The sequence below is a fragment of the Gracilinanus agilis genome, chromosome 3, assembly GCF_016433145.1.
Source record: "Gracilinanus agilis isolate LMUSP501 chromosome 3, AgileGrace, whole genome shotgun sequence".
In the NCBI taxonomy this organism is placed as follows: Eukaryota; Metazoa; Chordata; class Mammalia; order Didelphimorphia; family Didelphidae; genus Gracilinanus; species Gracilinanus agilis.
In genome coordinates this window covers 371,935,836-371,957,882 of record NC_058132.1, presented here as the reverse complement: position 1 = coordinate 371,957,882, position 22,047 = coordinate 371,935,836, and the positions used below count along the sequence as shown (strand labels likewise).

Below are 22,047 nucleotides of genomic sequence, written 5' to 3'. Positions count from 1 at the left end.
AAAGTCTTTCTAGTGGAGCAATCTCTCTGAAAGAAAGTGCTCTCTGAAAAAGCTGTTTTCTCTAGATTTGAGATTAACCTTTGGGGTGACTGGCTACAGAAGAATTGATCTAGGATGACAAAAAGACAATTAGTGCTTTGGAACCATGAGACTTAACAGAAGGGAATGCCATTGTGATGAAAACTCTGCAGCCTTTCAGTCTAAGCCTTTGGAAGCCTTAAGGAAATATTTAGCTTCACATCATAGTAGACATTAATTCCACAGAGTAGTAGCTATAGCCTAGGGTCTACAACTGCCATACAAAGCCTTGGTTTTCTTGAGTTCTTTCTGCTTCTTAGTTGAGTTGTGACCGACCAGTCATCCCCCTCTAACACCAGGCTTTCCATTTCTGATGGCTGCTGTTGAAAGTGGATACAATGATTATTTAGGGAACATGGCAATTAAGCATTCTGAAATTCTCAAAAGTTCAGATGCTGAGTATGGAATGATCTTAGTTGATGCCGGTAATAATTCCTACCTTTTAAGGATTAATACTTTGCATGTAATTCCTCTTGAAAGTTGTGCTTAAAATTTTAAATGATTAAAACTCTTTTAAATTGTCATGTATTTTGTAGTATCATTCCTTCTAGCTAGGTCACTGTTCATTCCCAAGATAAATCTGTCTAAATACAAGGTTTTCCGTGCATCACCAGACTGTTTTTTGTTTGTTTGTTTGTTTGTTTGTTTTGCCAAATTCGCTAGATAATGATGCAATATTTTGAAGTTGGTGTTGGAGTTTGTCGCCATGGAGGTGTTTCTGTCAACAAAACCTTAGCTTTATGATCCTTTAATAATTGATTATACAGAAAAAGCAGAAGATGCTTATGAAGGGAGGAAGATTAATTTTATTTTTAAACGCCTCTCACTGTTAAGTGATGAGATGAACAATTGTAAATTTTGGACTATGAAAAACTCACTGATTTAATATAGTGGTTTTAGAAATGGAAAAAGGAAAGTGGGATGGGCTGATTTGTCTTAGAATCACTCTATTTCAGGAATGCATATATGCATTGGACCTCCTGAAAGTTTCATTCTGTGGACTGAATAGACTTAATGTGATCAATTTATCCTATGATCCAGGTTCAAAATAATTTAGGAGTTTGAATGTATCCCTTGTAAATAAATTATCAAGAGTACAACAGGTAACCAAAGAAGAAATCAGTTCAGATGGCTTATAGTTCCTTCTTTTTTCCCCCAAATGAGTTCATGCTGACTGCATTTGGCTTTTATTTACTTGTTGAGATTTTTAAAAATCCAACTTATTACGACATAAGCTTCTGAGTATAACCCAGTTATATGAGAGGTATGGTACCTAGGAGAGAAACCTTAAGTCTTTTGTGAACTAAACTGGAAGGGAGTTACATCTATGCTTTGAAACTGCTTAAGATACTGTTCCTAAGCACAACGCTTGTTCTAGGATATTAAGTTAGCAGTATGGGCCAGATTTTTTTCTTTTTATATTTTTCGATGAGTCATAGAAAATTAATAAACCTTCAGTCGTCCCTAGAAAACTCTTTTAATTTTAGGGTAACTCCAGACCTATGTTTCAAAGCTAGTGTTTCTTGATCATCATTTAGGCTCAGAGGATACAAACTAACTTTAACAATAACTTGCTTAAAGGAATTTGAAAAGAAATAAAAATATGTTTTAGAATTTCAGCTCTTTTGGGGGGGTGTTTGTGCCATTTCCCCCCTTTTAGTATAGATATTCAAAAGTAAATGGGTATTTAGTTTTGCTTTAAGGGTAGAATTAATAGACACTTTAAACATAAAACAAAATCTGTTGTACATGCAAAAATATAACACAAGATGACCAAAAGAAAATCTAGCAAGCAATGGTAAAAATAACAAATTATTTACTGTTTTATAATGTTAAGTATTTCACCAAGACCAATTGCAGTCAAAATTAATGTGAGTTATGGGAAATGAAATACATAAAGATGCATTTATACAAGTGCAGACTAAATATTTTTCATACAGGTATGTAAATGAAAAAAAAAGATATACAGTAAGTGCACACTTGATATGACTATGCAGGCAAAACTTAGTTAGTCTTATATATTCTTGTACAGTTCATGCACAAATCTCTCCCAAAGTAAAAGTTCAGTCAGTCTTTTTTTTTTTTTTTTTAATTTGGAGAGAGGGAATAATAAAGGGAGTAAGTTCCTTATAAGAATGTCAGTGTGGATGATGATGATGATGAGGGTCAGTTATATATATTACTTACTGTAATTTGTGATTGTCGAGGAAGAGGAGTGGTCGTTGGTGTGATAGTAATACTGCTGGTGACTTTGTTGGTTGGTTTGCCTGCTGTTCCATTAATTAGGGCGGGAGTTCGGTTATCTTGTGGTGGAGTGGAAGGACTGGCAGGCCTCACTGGACTCGCCACAGCTTGCATGTAAGGGCTTCCTAAGTGAATGTGGATTTTGTTATCCTCAGTAGTTATCACACTTGAACCATTGCTGTTTGACCTTTGAAACTGCCATGCTGATTGTCTCTCTGGAGAAACTCTAAAGACAGCATGTTTGGCACCTATTTCCACTGGCTCTGGTGACCGTCCCTGTTCTGGGGAACTTGCAGAGCTAGGCACAGCCAAGACATGAATGGGAGACATTGTCCTTTCTGGAGTTATGGAGCCACAGGATTCTGGGGTTGGTGCTCTGGCAAAGGTAGCCATGGAAATAGGGGATGTGCCTTGCTCTAAGTTCATGGGGCTCTCTGTAGAGGTCTTTGACTTCATTGGTGTTATGGAGGCATTTTGAATAATGGTTATCCTTTGCTTTGGGGTCCCACAGTTGGGTATCACTGCAGTGCTCGTATAAGAGTGAGGACTTTCTGTAGTAGGACTTGTGATTTCAAGGGTGGCTGTATTTTGCCCATGGTCTGGAGTAACCTTTATGTGAAGAGGTTGACCAGGTGTGTGACTTAGGACAAGATCCCCAGGCTGAACATAATTTCCATTCTGTTTGGCTGGTATTTTTCCATTCTGAGGATGGCCTTCCTTGGATTTCATCCAAGGGATCCATAGCTTCCTATTGACCGGATGTGTGGTAGATGAGTTACATTTGAAGGATACAGTTGGCTCATTGTCATTGGGATCTTCATCCTCATTATCACTTTCCTCATATAACTGCCCGTTGATTACAGCTCGTTCCAAAGGAATGAGACTCTTGTAATCAGGAGGTTCATTGTCTGCTGGTTCAGTTTGGACTTCTTTAGAGAATACTTGAAGGTCAGAAATTCTTCTTCCGTTAAGATTAGGTCGAAGACTCTTACTAAAATGCCGATACCTCTCTAATTCTTTGGTGAGGTTTTCAATCTCTCTTCCCAAGTCTCTATTTCTATTTTCTTGTTGATTGAGTTTCTTTTGTAGAATTGTGTGGTCACCCTGTAAATGACATATTAAGTCTTCAGTTGCCATGTATTCATGAATTTTCTCCTTCAGTGCATCTACCTCCCTTGAGAGGTGCCCAGACTTGGCTTCTTCCTCTTTAAGCCTTTTGAAAAGCCACTGTTCCTGACTGGATTCTGTCTTTTCTGCTAACTTGTACCTGGCAAGTTCCATTTTAACATCCTCAAGTTCCTCTGATAAAAATTTAGCCTTGTCTCTTTCATTAGCATAGCGTCGCTCAAGAGACTCATATTCATCTTCGGTTTTCATGAGATCATCTTCAATAGCTTTCATGTCTTTTAATTTATGCTTCAGTCTCTCCACCTCTTGGGAAAGCTCTTTAATCTTATTGTTTTCTTGATGTACGGCCATTGTCGACTTACTACTCTCTTGTTTTGATTTGTTTTTGAGAAAATCTTTCTCAATAGCTTCTAATGATTGGAGTCTCTTTTTCAACATGTTAACTTTTGACAAGAGATCATTTCCTTTCTCTTCTTCGGCTTTAAGCTTGGTTTTAAGTTCATCCCTCTCTCTGGTCACATTGTACACCTTTTCCTCTATGTCCGATTTGGACTTCAGTGCTCTTTTGCTTTCCTCAATCAACTTTTCAGTAACCAAGGTCACTTTGCTTTGTTCCACTTGAAGCTGAGATGTAGCGGCTTGTAGCTTATCTTCCGTTTGCTTCATTTTTTCACTCATCGTTTTCCGTTCATCAACCAGCATCACTGTCAGTGTTTTTAGTTTAGTTAAATCTTCTTTCAGGGTGAATTCTGTTTTCTCTAGCTTGTTCTCAATGGTTTCTAATTCTTTGATTCTAACTTTTAAGCCATCCAGTTCTTGAGACAGTTGCTTTGTTGTCATCTTTTCTTTTTCTAGATTGCATTTCAGAGCATGACACTCCTGTTTGCTTTTGCCGAAGGCATCTTCCAATTTTTCCAAATCCATAATCCTTTTGTTGAGTTTGTCTACCTCCAATTTAAAGTCCTTACTCTGTGATGTCTCCTTTTCTAGCCTTTGGTGGAGCTCTCGGCACTGCTCTTCCATTTTTATGAGTTCTTCGTCTTTGCCTTCCATTTCTAATACTCTTTTCCTGAGTTCTTCCACTTCTGCCAGGATGCTAGAATTACCACCTTCTCCCTTGTTCATCTTTTCTCTTATTTCTTGCAGTTCTTCTTCCGCTTTTCGTAAGGACCTGTTTGTCTCCTCTAGCTCATCAATTTGGCGGCTGAGAGCTGCCAGCTTTAGCCGGAGCTGGCGGTTTTGACTGTCCTCATTGGTGAGTTTGGCCATTGTTGATTCCTGGCTCTCCTGGAGCTCTTTGGTTTCTCTTTGCAGTTCTGTTTCTAGCTTGCTCACTTTGTGCTCTTCTTCCTGAGCTTTGGCTTCAGCAATGGCTAGTTTCTTCTGTGCTTGCTCAGAAGTCGTGGTCAAGTCTTGGATTTTTTGACTCTGGAGGGTGAGCTGTTCAGTGAGCCGCTGTTGTTCATCCACAACCATCAAAGCAAATGATTTTAGTTTGGTCAGCTCTTCCTTCAGAGCAGCGACTTTCTTCCTGTTCTCCTTTTCCTTGTGTTTGTGGTATGATGTTTCTTGGTCTATTAGCTTTTTAAATCTGAAAAACACAAAGTTCATTCTGTTTTAGTACTTTTGCTCTAATGGGTTTTGGGGATTAGTTAGAATCATTTTATAATTTTGGAAATTGACAGCACTGGCTAACAGCATCTGGGAGGATAGTATGACATGGTAAATACAATAAATCAAGGTGATCTGGGTCAAATCTTGCCTCATATACTTAGTAGCTTGGGCAAGTCATTTATCTTCTCTGGCCTTAGTTTCTTTCATCTGTAAAATAATGAATTTGGATTTGACAGCCTTTTCAGCCTCCTTCCATCTAAATTTGATGATTTTGTGTACTCATTATTTTTGGAGGGAGGAGAACCTTGGTAACAAGTTTAGGCGTTTGCTTGGTGGTCTTACCAGATAATAGTTTTGGTTTTCAAAGAATGCTGAGGGAGAGAAGGGCTATGAATAATGAGGAAACTGTTTATTCTTTTTTTGCCTTGAGACCATCATCTGAGGTCTTTAGTTTAAGCCCTTTTACTTGGGTTTTATATAGTGAGTGGGAGGTTTAGCATTTAAAATCCAAACTTCCTGACTTGATAAAAATCTTAAGATTCAGTGTGATTTAGTTTGGTTTACTTTACTGATATACAAACATTCAAGAAGCACTGATCACCAAGGACCTAATTATGTTGGTAGAAAGAACTCTAGATTTAAAGTTAGAGGGGCCTGATTTTCTGCTCTGCTATTACTACCTATGTGAATGTCCTCTCTTTTATATCTCAGGTTCCTGGCAATAAAAGCAAAATGATGGACTTAATGACTTCTTAGGGTTTCTTCCAGTTCCAAATCAACATATGATACTGTGATTTTGTTCCATTCAAGAACAAATGCTAGAATTTAGGGATAACTCATTTCAGGTTTTTTTCACAGAGGCAGATACCTCCTCCTCTTTCACCCTTCTCCAAAACATAGCACTAATATAGGTTACAGTGTTTCTCTCTATATCCTAGTAAATAGTTTTTGTGAACTATTGTATCTATATATGTAAAAAAAAATTCTTATTGGATAAGCAGCCTTCTTGGTAGTGCGCTTCCTCTAACTTAACTAGACTGATCCTCAGACAATATCCCTATTTGGTCAGACAACTAAGCTGATAGACCTTTTCTCCAGTTTTTCTCTTAGTAAAAACTGCCAGAGTTTGCCTAACTACCTGTTTGACATTGGACAAACCACTTAACTTCTGTGGGCTTGAATTGAGAAGATTGGATATTCAAGAGGTTTCCCATAATTGTACATCTCATCCAACCCATAAGTGTTTTCCGAAAACTGGCATGTACTGATCAATTATTGTTTCCATGTTCCTTTGATTGCTTAACTTTTTGTGATTTCAGAGAATTCTACCTGTTTGCTCTCTTCTCTCCCATCCTAATCATTCCTCCAATAAGAAATCTCATTATCTAATGTTATGTTGTTTCTTCTTAATTAGCTAATCTTTTTTTGATTAATTGTTTTAGCGTATAAAAGTCTGTTTCTTCCTGTGTTCAGGGTCCAGTGCCAAAGCTGAGGAAGGCCCTGATTTGTTAGGCAGTTGGCAAAAGTTGTTTAATAAATCAATATGCTCAAAAGCTCAGACCTTTGTTGCCTCAATCATTTCATCTTTCCCCCTACCCCAGGCCCCCATTTTCTCACTTCTAAAATGAGGGAGTTGTGCTAGAGAAAGGCAATAAGCATTTATAAAGCCGCAGCTATGGGGCAAGCTCTGACTAAGTCTTTACAAATATGATCTCATTTGATCCTCACAACAGCTTTTTGAGATAGGGGCTCTTATTATCCTCATTTTACAGTTAAGGAAATTGAGACAGATTTAAGTGGTCAGGCTCACACAACTAAGCAAGTTTCTGAGGCAGGTTTTGAATTCGGGTCTTCCTGACTCCAAGCCCAGCTCTCTACATTGTCTATTTCTAGATGGCTGCTTCCAGCTCTATATGATTTCATTCATTCTATGATCTAGAGTTCATTTATGTGTCACATGAAGAGGATTTTAAATCTTCAAAATTTCCTGTCTAAATTTACTATGCTCCACTAAACTATGAGAGTAGTCATGAATGAAGTGTTCTTAAGGTATATTTTCTTAGTGTTGCCCCAAATCCAACTATGTTGGGTTAAAAATAATAACTAATGTTTATATGGTGCTTACTTTGAGTCAAGCACTGTGCTAAGTGTATAATTATTATCTCATTTGATCCTCATGTGGGAAGTAGGTACTATTATTTCCCCCCATTTTACCTATAGGGAAAACAGACAATGTTTAAGTGACTTCCCCAGGATCAAACAGCTAAAGAAGGTGTGGGATTGGATTTGAACTCAGGTCTTCCTGATTTCAGGCCCAGTATTCTATCCACTGCACTACCTAGTTGCCTTAAGTGGCTAAAAGGGAAGCTTTAACAGTTTCTAGCAGGCTGGAAAGGTGTATATTCTTGTATTTTAAATACCTACTGCCAAATCAAGTCAGTAAACATTTCCCGAATGAGGATAAAATTTTATACTTTTTTTTATACAATTTTATGCAGAGCCTCTGTACACAATATGCTACCTGGCAAGTTTAGGGCACAGAAAAGCACAGGGAGGTTAGGAAAAAATCATGTAGTCCCTCCTGAAAGAGGGCTTTCTTTGCTACAGATTGGTAGTCTCAGGACTGTAAAGAGAACATGGGGAAAAGAGACAGGAAGCAGTCATAGGTTCCTATCATAGTTCATGATGCCGCTTGGTTTGGGGGACTACATCTATTACTGACTTCATATACAAAAAGGGTTCTACTAAACTAGTATAGAAGAAACTAGATTTTTCCTGTAGTGGCAAAAAGCTTTATATTCACCCTCTCACAGACTTCACATGGTTAGAAGGAGATAAAGTATAGTTTGCGACCCTGAAGTAAAGAATTTCTCCACAAAGCCAACCGGCCACTCTGGGATTTAACCTTTGGCCTTAGATTTACAACTTTGGCTTCATATGCCCCACACTAACCAGTATCTAATATCTAAATAGTGTAGTGCATTACTTGAATCCGTTCCACTTGAATCAAGCTGATTTGAGACATATTCAGAGTGAGATTAGAGTATGTTTATCTTTAGTTCTGATATGTGAGATTGTTTTGCTTTTCAAACACTTTTTTTGTAGATAACTTACAAGCATGTGTAATCTTTGAGCAAAAAAATGGATTTTCAACTGCAGAAACCTTCCATAATTAATCATTTCCTTGAATCTGATTTGAATGATCATCTCATTTTCCTTAGTCTTTATTATAATTACATTAATTATAACCTAGTTACATTTAATTACAGATTATGTGATTATAATTTTCTTAGTCTTTAATGATTATTGCGCACATTTATAGTTCTATTCTTGACTCATTGCATCTTAGAAGCAAACCTCTGGGTTCAAAGGTTATTTTCAGGGGAGCAAAGGCCTTACTAGATTCCACCAGACTGTGGTCTAAGGTCCAGCCTAGCTAAACAGAGTAAGGCCAGAAAATAAACCAACAGGTGGCAAATTTTTTAGACTACAACAACAGAACATGCTTAGTAAATATTCATTTCCTGCAATTAGCCTTTTAAACTACACTCTTCCAAATATGTAAGGTGTTTTCTGGAGTTTTGGTTTATGCTAAATGTTTACTGACCCATCAAGTCTGTTGTGCTTTTAGGTCTAGAATTGAAAGGGGCATGTCTTCTTTGTGGAGTGTTATTAATTAGATACCATGTGAATGTACTCTATTTCATGGTCACAGATTGCACTTCTGCTAACCCAAGCAATGCCACTGACCATAAGAAACCTTAAGCCAAGTGTGTGATTGAAATCAATTCAAATCTGTCAGTACTGGTGAAAAAAACAAAGTCTCAGAATGTGTATTTTTCTAATAGTTGCCTAGCAGGAACCTTTTCATATAGAAATAACAAATTCATATAGAACTATCAAAAGATTGTTAGACTACTTCCCCTTTTCCCTTCTCACCAGTGTTTTGAGATTTAAATGTGGGATAACAAAGACTATATACTTTTAATTTTTTTTTTTATGCACCTAGATTGTAAAACTGACAAGTAGAATAACATGCCTTTAATATGGAAGCATGTGAATAAGGATATAATTACATTATCTTTTAAAATATATTTCTAGCTACATATCTATGTGTATGTGTGTATTTAAGAATGTGCCAATATTTCAAACAAAAGTAATTAACATCACTTACGAGTATTTATAAGCATGTCCAATTACTGACCCCATAGGACTACAAGAACATTTACTGAAACCTTTCCAGTAAAAACAGGCCTTGGAAGCTGGTTTTATAGACCTAAATATGAGGCAGTTAGACCCAACAGTGTCCTGTTACAACCCTGCTTAAGTGTTTCTATTATGGCTCAGAACTTATATAACTTATTGTGGTTTATCACTGTAATTATATGTAATGCTGATAGCTTACTTTTCCTAAAAAATTATATCTGTCGTTTTGAAAGCTCTTTGTTGTTAACCACAATTACTCTTGTTTTACAAATTATATATTTCTGAGTATCTTTCCTTTTACGTATTTAAAGACCCCCAAAGGTATATGCACACATTTCTTTCTTTCTGGAAGTAGTAAGGTAATAATTGTCATACAATTATACAATATTTTATTCACACCAAACAGTTGGAACATTTCTGAGTGTTTTTATATTGTTTTCATTCTTCTGGGGGAGTTGTCACAGTGGTGTCTTGAATGGTTTTTAGATAGGCTTGCTCAGAAAAGGGATGCTAATAATTACTATGTTAAAGAACTTTTGAGCTTTTTATGGAAAGGTTTCCAAAGTACATTATTATGGTCCTTTCAGGGCTAAAGAGCAACAGAAAGTAACAATAACTGACACAGATTATGCTTTAAGGTTCATAAACTGCCTTCCATACACCACTATCTTATTTGAGCCTTATAACAACCCTACGAGATAAATAGTATAGCTATTATTATCCCTGTTTTTCAGGTGATGAACTGAAGACTCAGAGGGTTGAACTGGCCTCCCAGGTCATGTAATTAATGTCAGAGGCAACCAGGTCTTCCCTGATTGCATGTCCCAGTAATCATTTAGCCTCGCCATGCTGCACAAACTTAGGGAAAGAATCCCAAACTCCCCAAATGACTCCTTCCCCTTTTTAAAATTTTTCCTAATCTTCCAAGTGGAGAGTCTGCTGTCACTAGGTGTACTAAGAGCTAGAGGCAAATAATGATTTGGCTATAAAATGATAAAAACTAATCTCAGTATTTTATAATCACAGCCCTTGTGTGAGATATTCTATTTGTTGACTTGGAAGCAACAGAGGAAGAAATAAAAATAATTTCTCTTCCTATGAGATAATTTATCTACTGATTTAAATATCATTTATCTACTGATTAGTTAGATATGCTGTACTGGTTTTGGATTTAAAAAAGGACTCAACAAACTTGCCTTCTAACTAGAAAGCAGCTAGGTGGTGCGGTGGAAATAGTACTGGGCCTGCAGCTGGAAAAATGTATTTTCCTGAGTTCAACTCTTTTTGCCTCAGTTCTTCATCTGTAAAATGAGTTGGAAAAGGAAATGGCAAACCACTCTACTTTCTCTGCCAAAAAAACCCCAGATGGGGTCACAGAGAATCAGATGTGACCAAAAAATGACTAAACTAAAAACTAAAAGCAGCTCTCAAATTTTTAGAGCCTAGATTCATTTTTCAAGTAAGAAAAACAAAAAGATGGGGAATCCCAACATAATATTTATATAGAACTTTATGGAATATAACTTTATTTAAGATAATTTTAAATATCAAATTAATATTTAATCAGTTATTTAGTATTCAGTATTATTTAATATTCTGTTTAATATTATTATTGAATATACACTTGAAGAAGTGTCACTGAGAAATTGTGCTTGGAACACTTTCTTGGAAGGGTCAGAGAAAGAGCTGAATGAATGCTTCTGAATGAGGTAATTCTTGAGCTGTTGGGCTTTACTCAGACCTGCAGAAGAGAGCCTAAATTTTATTATTCCTTCAGTGAGTAACTAAAGTACCATCTGCCACCTGAAACCTTTCCTGATCCCTTCAACTATTTCAGCCCTCCTTCTTAAGTCACCTTATAACTACTTTCTATTTATTTCACTTATTATCTTTATATTACATATATATAGTGTACGTATATATATTATGTACATATTATAAAATGTTTTATAAAATTATAAAATAATATGTATATTATATATAACATATATATTATGTGTGTAGGCACACACATTCATACTTATGTGCTTCCTTGTTTTTTTGTTTGTTTGTTTGTTTTGGTAGAATGTAAACTCTTTGCAAGTAGGGAGTGTTTCATCATATTTATATTCTCAACTTCATTGAATTTTATTCCCAGCATTTTATACAATGTCTGGCACATGATTGTTGTTGTTGATCAATTGTGTTTGACTCTTCATGGCCCCATTTGGGGTTTTCTTTGCAAAGATACTGAAATGGTTGGCCATTTCCTCATCCAGCTCATTTTACATGAGCAAACAGTGTTAAGTGACTTGTCCAGTAAGTGTCTGGCTGAATCCAAAGTTATAAAGATGAGTCTTCCTGATTCCAAAGCTTAGTGCTCTATCCCTTTGCCACCTAGCTGCTGGTCTGACACTTACTAAGTGCTTATTTGATTCATTAGGGACAGTCATGTGGCATAGTGGATAGAATGCTGGACCTAGAATTCAGATGTAGCCTCGGACACACTGCAACCTTGAACAAGTCACCTAACTTCTGTCTATGTTTCCTCCTCTGCAAAAATGTGATTAAAATTTTTTTTACATCACAAAATTATGAGATTAAATGTGATAATACTTATAAAGCACTTTGCAAACCTTAAAGTGCTCTATAAATCCTATCTCTTGTTAAAATCAGTTCTTATGATAAACTTTCAAACTCTCTTTGTTTAGCCTGCAGTGACAATTCACATCCACCAGCTCAAATGCCATCTCCTCTACATGTCTGCTTCCATGGTCCCCATGCTTGAGAAGTAATTTCTTCTTTTTCTAAATTCACCTAGCATTTTGTACTTCTTGCTGCTTTTTCATATTTGCCTTTTATTTTCGTTATTTGTATCCATTCTGTTTATCCCCTTATAGTGTTTAGCTCAGTGAATTGAATATAGTGAAATGCTTAATCTGTTTAACGAATGAGTTCATACATTTGTGGACCTAAGTCCCTCCTGCCCAGGTGCCTTCTGCTACCCTCAGGGAATGACACATTCCAGAACCATGGCTTTCTTTTTCACATTATATGAGAAGGAAAAAACCCAACTTTGCAGGAAAGACTGCACTGATCTTACTTAATGCCATGATAGCCTGATGTTGAGCCTTGATTTTTAAAGTATCTAGTGCTAAAGTGCACAAATATGGTGTCAATTGGATGAACTATTAATGGGGAAAAAAGTTAAATCTTTCCCTGGAAACGCCCCCCCCCCTTTTTTTTTTTGCTATCTTCCATTCTTAGAGGTCACTAATGAGAAGAGACATGTTGCTTCATTTCATTCTGATGAATTCCACAAGCTGTTGGTCACGGATTTTGTCATTGGTTAAATGCTTCTATCATCAATAAAGCCAGTCTTTCATTGCTTGACACAGAAAGGCCGTGTCTGTAAAAGATTCATTGCCAAATAGGGCAAATCCAACTTTTGCCCTCTCATTTCCTTTTCTCCAGACCCTAAAAAATCCTGTAATGATGAGAATGTGTCTCCACATGGTCTCATGTATCTGTTTCAAACCACTGTTTAAAACATGGGCAGGGACTCATTCAGTTGCCTGGTTTTAAAATTGGGAACATTCCCAGAGATGTTGTAGAATGTGGAATTTGGCAGTTGTTTCCTTCATTCAGCAAATACTTATTGAGTGCCTACTATGTGCTAACTATTTTTTATTTTGCCTTCATTTGAAAACCTCTCTGGAAAAAATAAGGTATTGTTTAAGTTAAGTTTAATCTAATCTTAATTCACTATAGTAGCATAGGTTCTACTTAATGAGTTCACTACAAATAATCTGTAGTTGGGATAGAAACTTCCAGGGATTAATAAACAAGTATCTTCAAAAGCCTGGGGACTCTGTAGATCTTTAAGATATCTAGCTGGTATATAATGACACTCCCATAATCATGGCTATGATTTTATTTCTCAGTATCTATTATTTGCTTTAATTTTTCTTCCAGGGCTACATACTTAGATTGATCCTGTTGAGTCATTTCAGTCATATCTGACTCTTCATGACCCAATTTGATGTTTTCTCAGCAAACATACTGGAGTGGTTTGCCATTTCCTTTTCCAGCTCATTTTATAGATAAAGAAACAGAGGCAAACAGGCATAAGTGACTTGCCCAGGGTCATACAGCTAGCAAATATCTGAAGCTGAGATTGTCTGCACTGCTCCATCTAGCTGTCTTTACTTAGATTACTTGATTCTGTTCCTTTAGAGATTTACCAGGTTTCTGTCAAGCAAGGACAGCTGGATCATTAAGTTCCCTTGAATTGTTAGTTTTATCAACTAGCAAAATGGCTGGTCTTGGTGGGGATTTGTTGGTCTGTGGTTATGGATCTCTCCCAGTATATCTTGTAGTAGTTATTTTATAAGGTGTAATTACTAATGTTAACATTCTGAATGGACAGTAGCTGAATGAATTGTGAAATAATTTCCAAGTTTCAAGCCATTTTGTTGAACATTGATTCACACTTTTTACTGGCCTCTGGAGGCAGTGTAGTTCAGTGGAAAGTGTGTTTGATTTAAAATCAAAGACTTGGGTTCACATCCTGACTTTGTTACCCTCTCCCTCTGTGACTCTGGGGAAGTCACTTAAGCTCTTAGATTTCTCATTTCTAGAATAAAGGAATTTAGACAAGATGACCTCTCTAGTATCTTCCTGCTCTGAATATAAGATTCCAAGGCATGCAGTTAATAGCTATTCATTTGTATGATGTATGTTTCCTTATTCTACCCATCTTTTCTTCAGTAGAACTATGCAATATTCAGTGTCATTTTTAGGCATGCTTATAAAAATAGCTGTGAAGAGTCTTTTTTCATTTTATGTGTCCCTGTTTCCTTTATTTTTTCCCTCAAGAGTCAAAGGTTTTTTGTTATTTATTTTTTTTTTTTTTGCATTGCACCAGCAAAAGCATACCACAGCCATAATGTCATGAGTTGGATTCATTTGGCTTGGTCAGCATGATCTCTGAGAACACTAACACTTTTTTTTGGTGTCTGCCAATAGAGTGTGTGTCTGTGTCTGTGTCTGTTTAATGTCTTCATTATTTAAGATCATATCATCATTGAGATCATTGAGAAATATTATAAATGGGTGACCACAAAGCTAATGAACTGAGTTCCTTAACCATTTCCCTCCCAGAGGAACATGGAATTTGGGCATGCAGTAATGGAGAAGGTGCATGAAGTAGTAGTATGGCAGTGAATGGTATGGAGTAAGATTGTATGATTTCTCTTCATTCCTTCCTTGCCTACTTGAATTATGATTTAGGAGCTTAATTTTATTCCCCTACCTCCTGAATAGGGTAAATCATCTATGGATTTGTATTGCTGCTCTGTGTACATGAAACCCCAAGAGAAATATAAGCTCCCTGAAGGCAGCGACTATTTTTCTCCCCTTTCTTTTCCCCAAGTGTCTAGGAAAACATTTGGCAAATGTTCACGTTCATTCTTTTCAAATGGATCTGACTCTTTGTGACTCCATTTGGGTATTAAAGATCCTGGAGTATGGTTTGTCATTTCCTTCTCCAGCTAATTTGACAGATAAAGAAACTGAGGCAACCAGAATTAAGTGACTCACCTAGGGTCACACAGCTAGTAAGTGTCTGAGGCCAGATTTGAAATGTCTTCAGGTGCAGCACCTCTATCCATTGTACTTTCTAGATGTCCCTCCCCCATTTGCCTTGTATTTATTTTGTTTATACATGTGCACATACTTATTTATGCACATTTCCCCCAGAAAAAATGTCTTCTCCTATTTCATTTTTATCTTTCTAGTCACAGTGCCTGGTACTTAGTGGTAAATCTCTTTTCTTCAGTGACCTAATAATGAGCCATTGAAGGAGCTCTGCTTAAACCTAAGGGTAGAAGTAAAAGGAACTAACAAATTGCAAAAGAAAACAAGAAAAGTGAATCAAGTGTATGAGGCCTGTGAGCAGAAGGGTGTAACAAACAACCACAGTGTCTGAGATCTTAAATCTTTGCTAAGCTAATAAAATAATATAATAATCTCTAACATCACTTATTGTACTAGGTATTGTGCTAAGCACTTTACAATTAGTTTTTCATTTGATCCTCACAAAAACTCTGGGAGGTAGAGCCAGACAGAGGCTAAGTGACTTGCCCAGGGTCATCTAATAAGTGTTTGAGGCTGGAGTTGAACTTGGGGTCTTCCTGATTTTAGCCCCAGCACTCTATCCACTGGGCTACCCAAAAACTTATCCGTATTTACACATATACACATATATATTATAAATATTTAGGTAGATACTATGTTCTATAAATATAATCTCTATCTAAATATATATATTTTTAGACACACACACACACACACACACACATATATACAAAAACTACCACCATGCCATCTTCATACCAGTGAGATCATAGAATTTTAGATCATGGAAGGACTTTGGAGCCCATGTAACCTAACTAGCTTATTTAACAGTTGGAGAAACTGAGGTCCAGAAACACCATAAAGTTGCATGAGAGATCACATAACTAGTCCATTGGTCATCTCACTTTACCATATGCCTCAACTAAAGGTTGGTTGGGCATTTGAATGGATATTTCTTTTCTCCCAACTACTCTTCCTGCTAATTTTCCATTGTGTTTAAGAAGCTTGCAAACAAATATATTCAAAAATAAGTAATTTGGGAGGAGGCTAGAAAAGCTTTAAGGAGGAGGTGACCGGAACTGAATTTGGAGTCAGTCATCAAGCCAGCATTTATTGAATACTAAGAGAGCTGGGGATTCTGAAAGACCAAAGAGAGATGAGAATGTATTCCAGGCACGAGGGGAAGGAGTTGCAGAAAGACATGGAGATGGAGAATCCATTTCCTGGAAAGATTTATAATCCAGGAAACAACATGTAAGCTAATTTGGTTGGAATGTAGAACTGAGTAAAGAGTGGTGGTGGTTGTTCTGTCATTTCAGTCATGTCTGACTCTTCATGACCCAATTTGAAGTTTTCTTGGCAAAGATACTGGAGTGATTTCCCATTTCCTTCTCCAGCCCTTTTTACAAATGAGGAAACTGAGGCAAATAGAGTTAAATACCTTGTTTAGGGTCATACAGCCATTACATATCTGAAGCCAGATTTGGATAAAGAGCAGTAATATACAATAAGTTTAAAAAGGTAGGTTGGAGTTAAATTGTGAAGGGCTTCAAATGTGAGAGTATTTTATTCTAGAGATTACAGGGAACCCTGCACCTTTATAAACAGGGGAGTGATGTGGTCAGACCCATGCTATAGGCATAACTCTTGGGCAGCTTTGTGGAGGATGGATGGATTGGAGAAGCCAGGGACAAATAAATGACTGGTCAATGATAAAACACTTGAATCAGAGAGACTAAAAAGGAGATTCTTATATCCATCTAGGAAAGAGGTGGCAAAATTCAAAGCTAAAGAGTGGTGGAAGGAGTCAGGAGTGAGTGAGGGAGAATCCACCAAACTCCCTCATGATGGATTGGATATGCAGGGTGAATGAGAGTAACAAAGTGAATGACTCTCAAGCTTTCAACCTGGGCAGCTGCAAGAAGATAATGATGCCTTTGACAGAAATGGATAAATTAGGAAGAAGTGTGGGCTGTGGAGGAAAGATAGCGAGTTCTGTTTCAGACATGTTATTAGAGATAAGTCTAATATTTCTGTAGCTGTGGTGTTGCAGTGGATAGAACTGGGCTTGGAGTCAGAAGACCTGTGTTCAAACCAGGCTTCTTACATTTAGCTGGTTGACCCCGAGCTAGTCACTTAGCCTTGTTTGCCTCAGTTTTCTCATCTGTCAAATGAGCTGGAGGAGATGGCAAATCACTCTACTATCTTTGCCAAGAGAACCTCAAATGAGGTTACAAAACACAACTGAAATGATGTGAACAACTTAAAAAAAAGGATCCTTCCTCTTCAAGTACCACACAGTTTCATAGTTAATATTTATTTGGGCTTTAAAATTTGGACAGTTCTTTATCTATGTTTCTTTATTAGACCCTCATAAAAGTCTTTTGAGGTAAATGCTTGCAGGTATTGCCATTCACATTTTGCAAATGAGAAAACTGAGACTGGGATGAAGTGACTTGCCTGGAGTCGCATAACTAGTAAGTGTCTAAGACAGGATTTGAATCTAATTCTTCTTGACTCTAAGTTCAGAGTTCTGTCTATTGCTTCTATCCAGGTTGCCTCTTCTTTAAGGGACTACAGAAGTCATCTAGTCCAACTCTCTCAATGGAACTTTGTTGTTGTCGTGTCTGGCTCTTCAGTTGAACCCTTGTAGGGTTTTCTTGGCAAATATATTGGAGTGGTTTGCCATTTACTTCTTTAGTGTATTAAGGCAAACAGGGTTAAATGACTTGCCTAGGGTCAAACAGCAAGGAAACTGTCTAAAGCCAGATTTCAACTCAGATCTTTCTGATTCCAAGACCAGTGCTCTATTTACTGTGTCACTTAGCTGCCAATAGAACTTTGTACCTTAGAGGAAACTGTATATATTGCGAATCCCCTTTCTAGATTGCAAGCTCATCTCCATTTTGTTCTATTCATCAAATATTTGATGAACTGAACAGGATTCTATTGCTGTAAAAGCCCAAGCACTAGAGAAGAGGTCATAGAGAAGGCCTATTTATGAGCTCCAAGTTCAGTTTGTGGAAGAAAAAAATGTCTTGATTTTCGACTGCTAGTGATTACAGTATGATTAATCTAGGGGAAATTAAATAGTGGCAGGAACCCTCCACTGGAGACACCTTCTGTTTAGGGACCCCCTTGAAATGCAGCCTGGTATATCTTCTATTACAGTGTACACATAGAACTTGACTTAGTCTAGAATTGATTGAGCTTGTTTGAGAGAGAGCTGTATCAAGTATTATAAGTATTTTCTACAAGATTGAATTCTGCCCAGTACTCACAGTCCTATGGATTCTTCTCTCAATTCGTATGTAGTGATAATATTTGAATGAAAGCATTATAATTACTTGGAAGGAGTCACCTAATCATAAAGCCTTCATTTTGGAGTTGAGGAACCTAAGATTCAGAGGGGCCAAGATCCTTGAGCTTCTTTGCTTCCCCTCTCCCTCAGAATCCCTCCCTCTCTTGTCTTTAAGACATACCTCAAGGACCATCTTCTTTTTGCATGATTTTCCTAATCTTCTTCCAGTTGCTAGTGCCCTCCTTCCCAAGCAGAGTTGCAGCCTGTGTTCCTCTCAATTTGCAAATCATGTACATAAATATAAGTAAGTATTGATTACATGTGGGAAACTAGTTCCTGCAATGGGTAGAGCACTGTGCTTGGAAACAGTAAAACAAATCTTCCTAAATTCAAATTTAGCCTTAGACATTTATTCGCTGTGTGATTCTGGTGAAGTTACTTAACCCTCTTTGCTTCAGTTTCCTCATCTGCAAAATGAGCTGGAGAAGGAAATAGCAAACCACTCCAATATCTTTGTCATGAAAACTCCAAATGGTGTCATGAAGAGTGGGTCACAACTGAAATGACCAAATGAGAACAAATTGATCATATGTATGCCTGAGAAGATTTTGATTGTATTCCTTCAGCATATTCTCTCCACCTCCACTCAACCTTTGCTTTTAGGGGATAGAAACTGAACCTGTTTTTTTTTTATTTCATATAGCCAGTTCCTGAGTGAGGAAATTCCCCATACTATTGCAGATCATCCATTTCTTTACAACTCATTTCTTACAGTTACCTAGAGCCACAGTGTTAAACTCAAATAGAACCGTATCCCAGGAGCCCTTAATTGATTTAATATGACAAATTTACATTATCTGTTTTGTATTTCTGTTTATCTTGTTAAACACTTCCTAATTACATTTTAATCTGGTTTTGCACTCAGGAAATTTGAGAGCCTCTTATAATCCCCACCAGGATTTTGACAGCTCTGGTCTAAAGTACTAAAAAGTTAAATGATAACACAGGGTTACACAGCTACTACATGTCCAATTTTTATCAGATGGACTGGAAATCTGGTCTTCCTGGTTTCAAGACCTGTTCTTTAACTACTTTAAGGGTGGAGATGCAACTTCTTGTTGAGTCGGTTCAGTTGTGTCTGACTCTTCATGACCCCATTTAAGGTTTTCTTGGCAGAGATACTGGAACGCTTTGCCATTTCTTTCTCTGGCTCATTTGCAGATGAGGAAACTGAGGCAAACAGAGTTAAATGACTTGCCCAGAAGTCACACAGCCAGTAAGTGTCTAAAGCCAGATTTAAACTGAAGAAGATGAATTTTCTTGACTCCAGGACCCATACTCTATCCACTGGACCACCTAGTGTAATGATGGGATTAACTCTACCTTTTTACCCCTTTTTACACTAGCTACTCAAGAAGATACAAATATAGACTCTCATTACCTAATGTCTGTAGAACAGCACTAAGTTATCTGGATATAAAACAGGTCACAGTTCCTGCCCATAATAAGCTGTCTCTCAAAAATTTGTTTTTAGAATGAACAGATAGTAAGTAGACTACTATAAGCAGTCCTCATATCTAAGGAACTGAATATTAGGTATTTCAGTAGTGTACCTGCATGGAATTCAGAAGAAAATTATTTATTTCATGTTACTAAAGAACACTTTATCTTACAAGAAGTATTATGCATGTGATTTTTAGTATGGCCCTTACTAAGTACTGGAAAAAAATTTATCATTTGAATATATCCACAAAATAGGTGAACTGATCTTTCTTGAAATAATCCTTTATTTTTATTGATCACTTTTTCTGTTGCTATAATTAATATTAATTATTTTGCTTCCATTTCTTGTAAGGAAAAATGCCTTCTATGTGTCAGACATTGTGCTAAGCTCTGGAGATACAAAACAAGGCAAAAGATAGCCCCAGCCCTTACAGAGCTTACAGTTTATGAAAGGAAAGACTGGAAAGCATCATTAGCAAGACATATATCAAGAGTTTTACCTACCATTTAACCTGCTAGAAGATTGCTTTCCTCTTAGTATGAGGTGTGGCAAGGGAGGGGGCAGATAATAATGCCAGCTGTTCTACGCCACAACTTTTAGACTTTAACAATATAATCTGATGGCCGTGATTTATGGATCTATCCTAAATAAATGTGAAACATGACAATACTTATAATAATAGCCTTTATAGAATACTTAAAGGTATAATAAGCACTTTGCAAATAATATCATTTTAATTTCATATTCACCTTGCAGGGAGAGCCCAGAGAGAGTTGTGTCATGAAATTCTAGAGAAGAGAGAGTATGTGAAAGGTGAGGCAAATGTGGAGAAAGCAGTAAGCTTTTGGAATCCTGCTTGCGGGGAATTGATTGAGTAGGAGGAGAGGGAGTTAGAATTTTGGAGAGGGAGTTGGAATTTGGCAATGAAAGGGAACAGAGATACAGAACAATTTGTTGTTCAGTCGTTTCAATCGTGTCTGACTCTTCATGACCCCATTTGAGGTTTTCTTGGAATAAATACTGGAGTGGTGGGCCATTTCCTTCTCCAGCTCTTTTTATAGATGAGGAAACTGAGGCAAAAACAAGGTTATATTTCTTACCTAGGGTCACCTGTCTTGTAAATTTCTGAATCCAGATTTGAACTCAGGAAGATGACTTTTCCTGACGTCAGGCCATACAACCTATCCATTATGCCACCTACCTGCCCTGATCCTTCTAGAAAAATAATTTGACTGATTAGAATCAAATGAGAGTGTTTTAAAAGTTGAGAGAGGCTTGAATTTGGTTATGGGAGGCAGGCAAGAGGGAAATAGAGCAAAAGATTCAAGAGTAGGAATGATTGGAAGGGCAATCTGGTGGAAAAGACCAGAGGGAACACAATCAAGAATATATGTAGAGGGGCAGCTAGGTGGCTTAGTGGATTGAAAGCCAGACCTGGAGATAGGAGGTCCTGGGTTCAAATCTAACCTCAGATATTTCCTAGTTCTGTGTCCCTGGATAAGTCACTTAACCTCCATTGCCTTGCCCTGACTGGTCTTCAGCCTTGGAACCAATTCTTAGTATTAATTCCAAGATGGAAGGTAAAAAAACAAAAACAAAAACAAATAAAAAACCATTTGTGGAATTAACTTTGGCCAGAAGGGTGACATTTTCGAAAATTGAAGACTGAGTAGGGGATGATGTCAGAGGATTTTGAGAAATAGAGAAGGGAGCTTTAAGGACATTTGATTTCTGATTCTCAGGGAAGGTGATCTTTACTTGAGAAGAGAGGCAGGGAAGGTTGTGTGGGAAGTTTGAGAAGAGAGAAGGTTTGGAATAAAATTTTTATTGAGAGTAGTCTGAGAGACCAGTTAGTAAGGACTGAAAAATGGTCTTTTTGAGGTAAGGACCCACCTGAGGTCAGATAACAAATTTGTAAATTTCTAGTTCCCCCTTTTGAATGATTTTCTTTGTCTGTAGTCATCAGCATGTGAGTAAGAATAGAGGAAATGAATGGTGAGGAGAAATCCAGAGTTGAGATTGCTCAGTAGATATTCAGTGTCATGGAATTTTAAAGCTATAAGCAACCTTAGAAACATTTTGTGTACTACTTTCAAATCCAAATTATACTGTGGAGTAGTAAAAAAAACTATGTTGTCTATCTGGAAAAGTTTGGCCTTCCCCAACCTCCGCTCAGTGGCCATTTAGAGGGAGCCGAGGGTCAGAGCAATGGGACGGAGCATTATGTTCTGGATATAGGTTTTAAGAAATAAGGTCTTTTGATAGTAAAAGCTTTACGGACCGTGTGTGTGTGTGTGTGTGTGTGTGTGTGTGTGTGTGTGTGTGTGTGTGTCTGTGTGTCTGTGTGTGTGTGTGT

The 22,047-nt window shown here is 37.2% G+C and overlaps 2 protein-coding genes across 3 annotated transcripts in view; one reads left to right on the top strand and one right to left on the bottom strand.

Annotated features, from left to right (window-relative positions):
• The window catches only part of CMSS1 (cms1 ribosomal small subunit homolog), a 425,421-nt gene that overhangs the window by 30,257 nt on the left and 373,117 nt on the right, over positions 1–22,047 (top strand). The window lies entirely within an intron of this gene.
• Positions 1–22,047, bottom strand: part of FILIP1L (filamin A interacting protein 1 like) — a 341,519-nt gene that overhangs the window by 19,193 nt on the left and 300,279 nt on the right. The window contains exon 7 of one of the 2 annotated variants that reach the window (XM_044670129.1): positions 2,266–5,041. In XM_044670129.1, coding sequence (XP_044526064.1) covers positions 2,266–5,041 — 2,776 coding nt within the window. Of the gene's footprint in view, positions 1–1,876; positions 5,042–22,047 lie in introns of those variants that run through there. The other variant, XM_044670130.1, reaches the window with a different exon arrangement.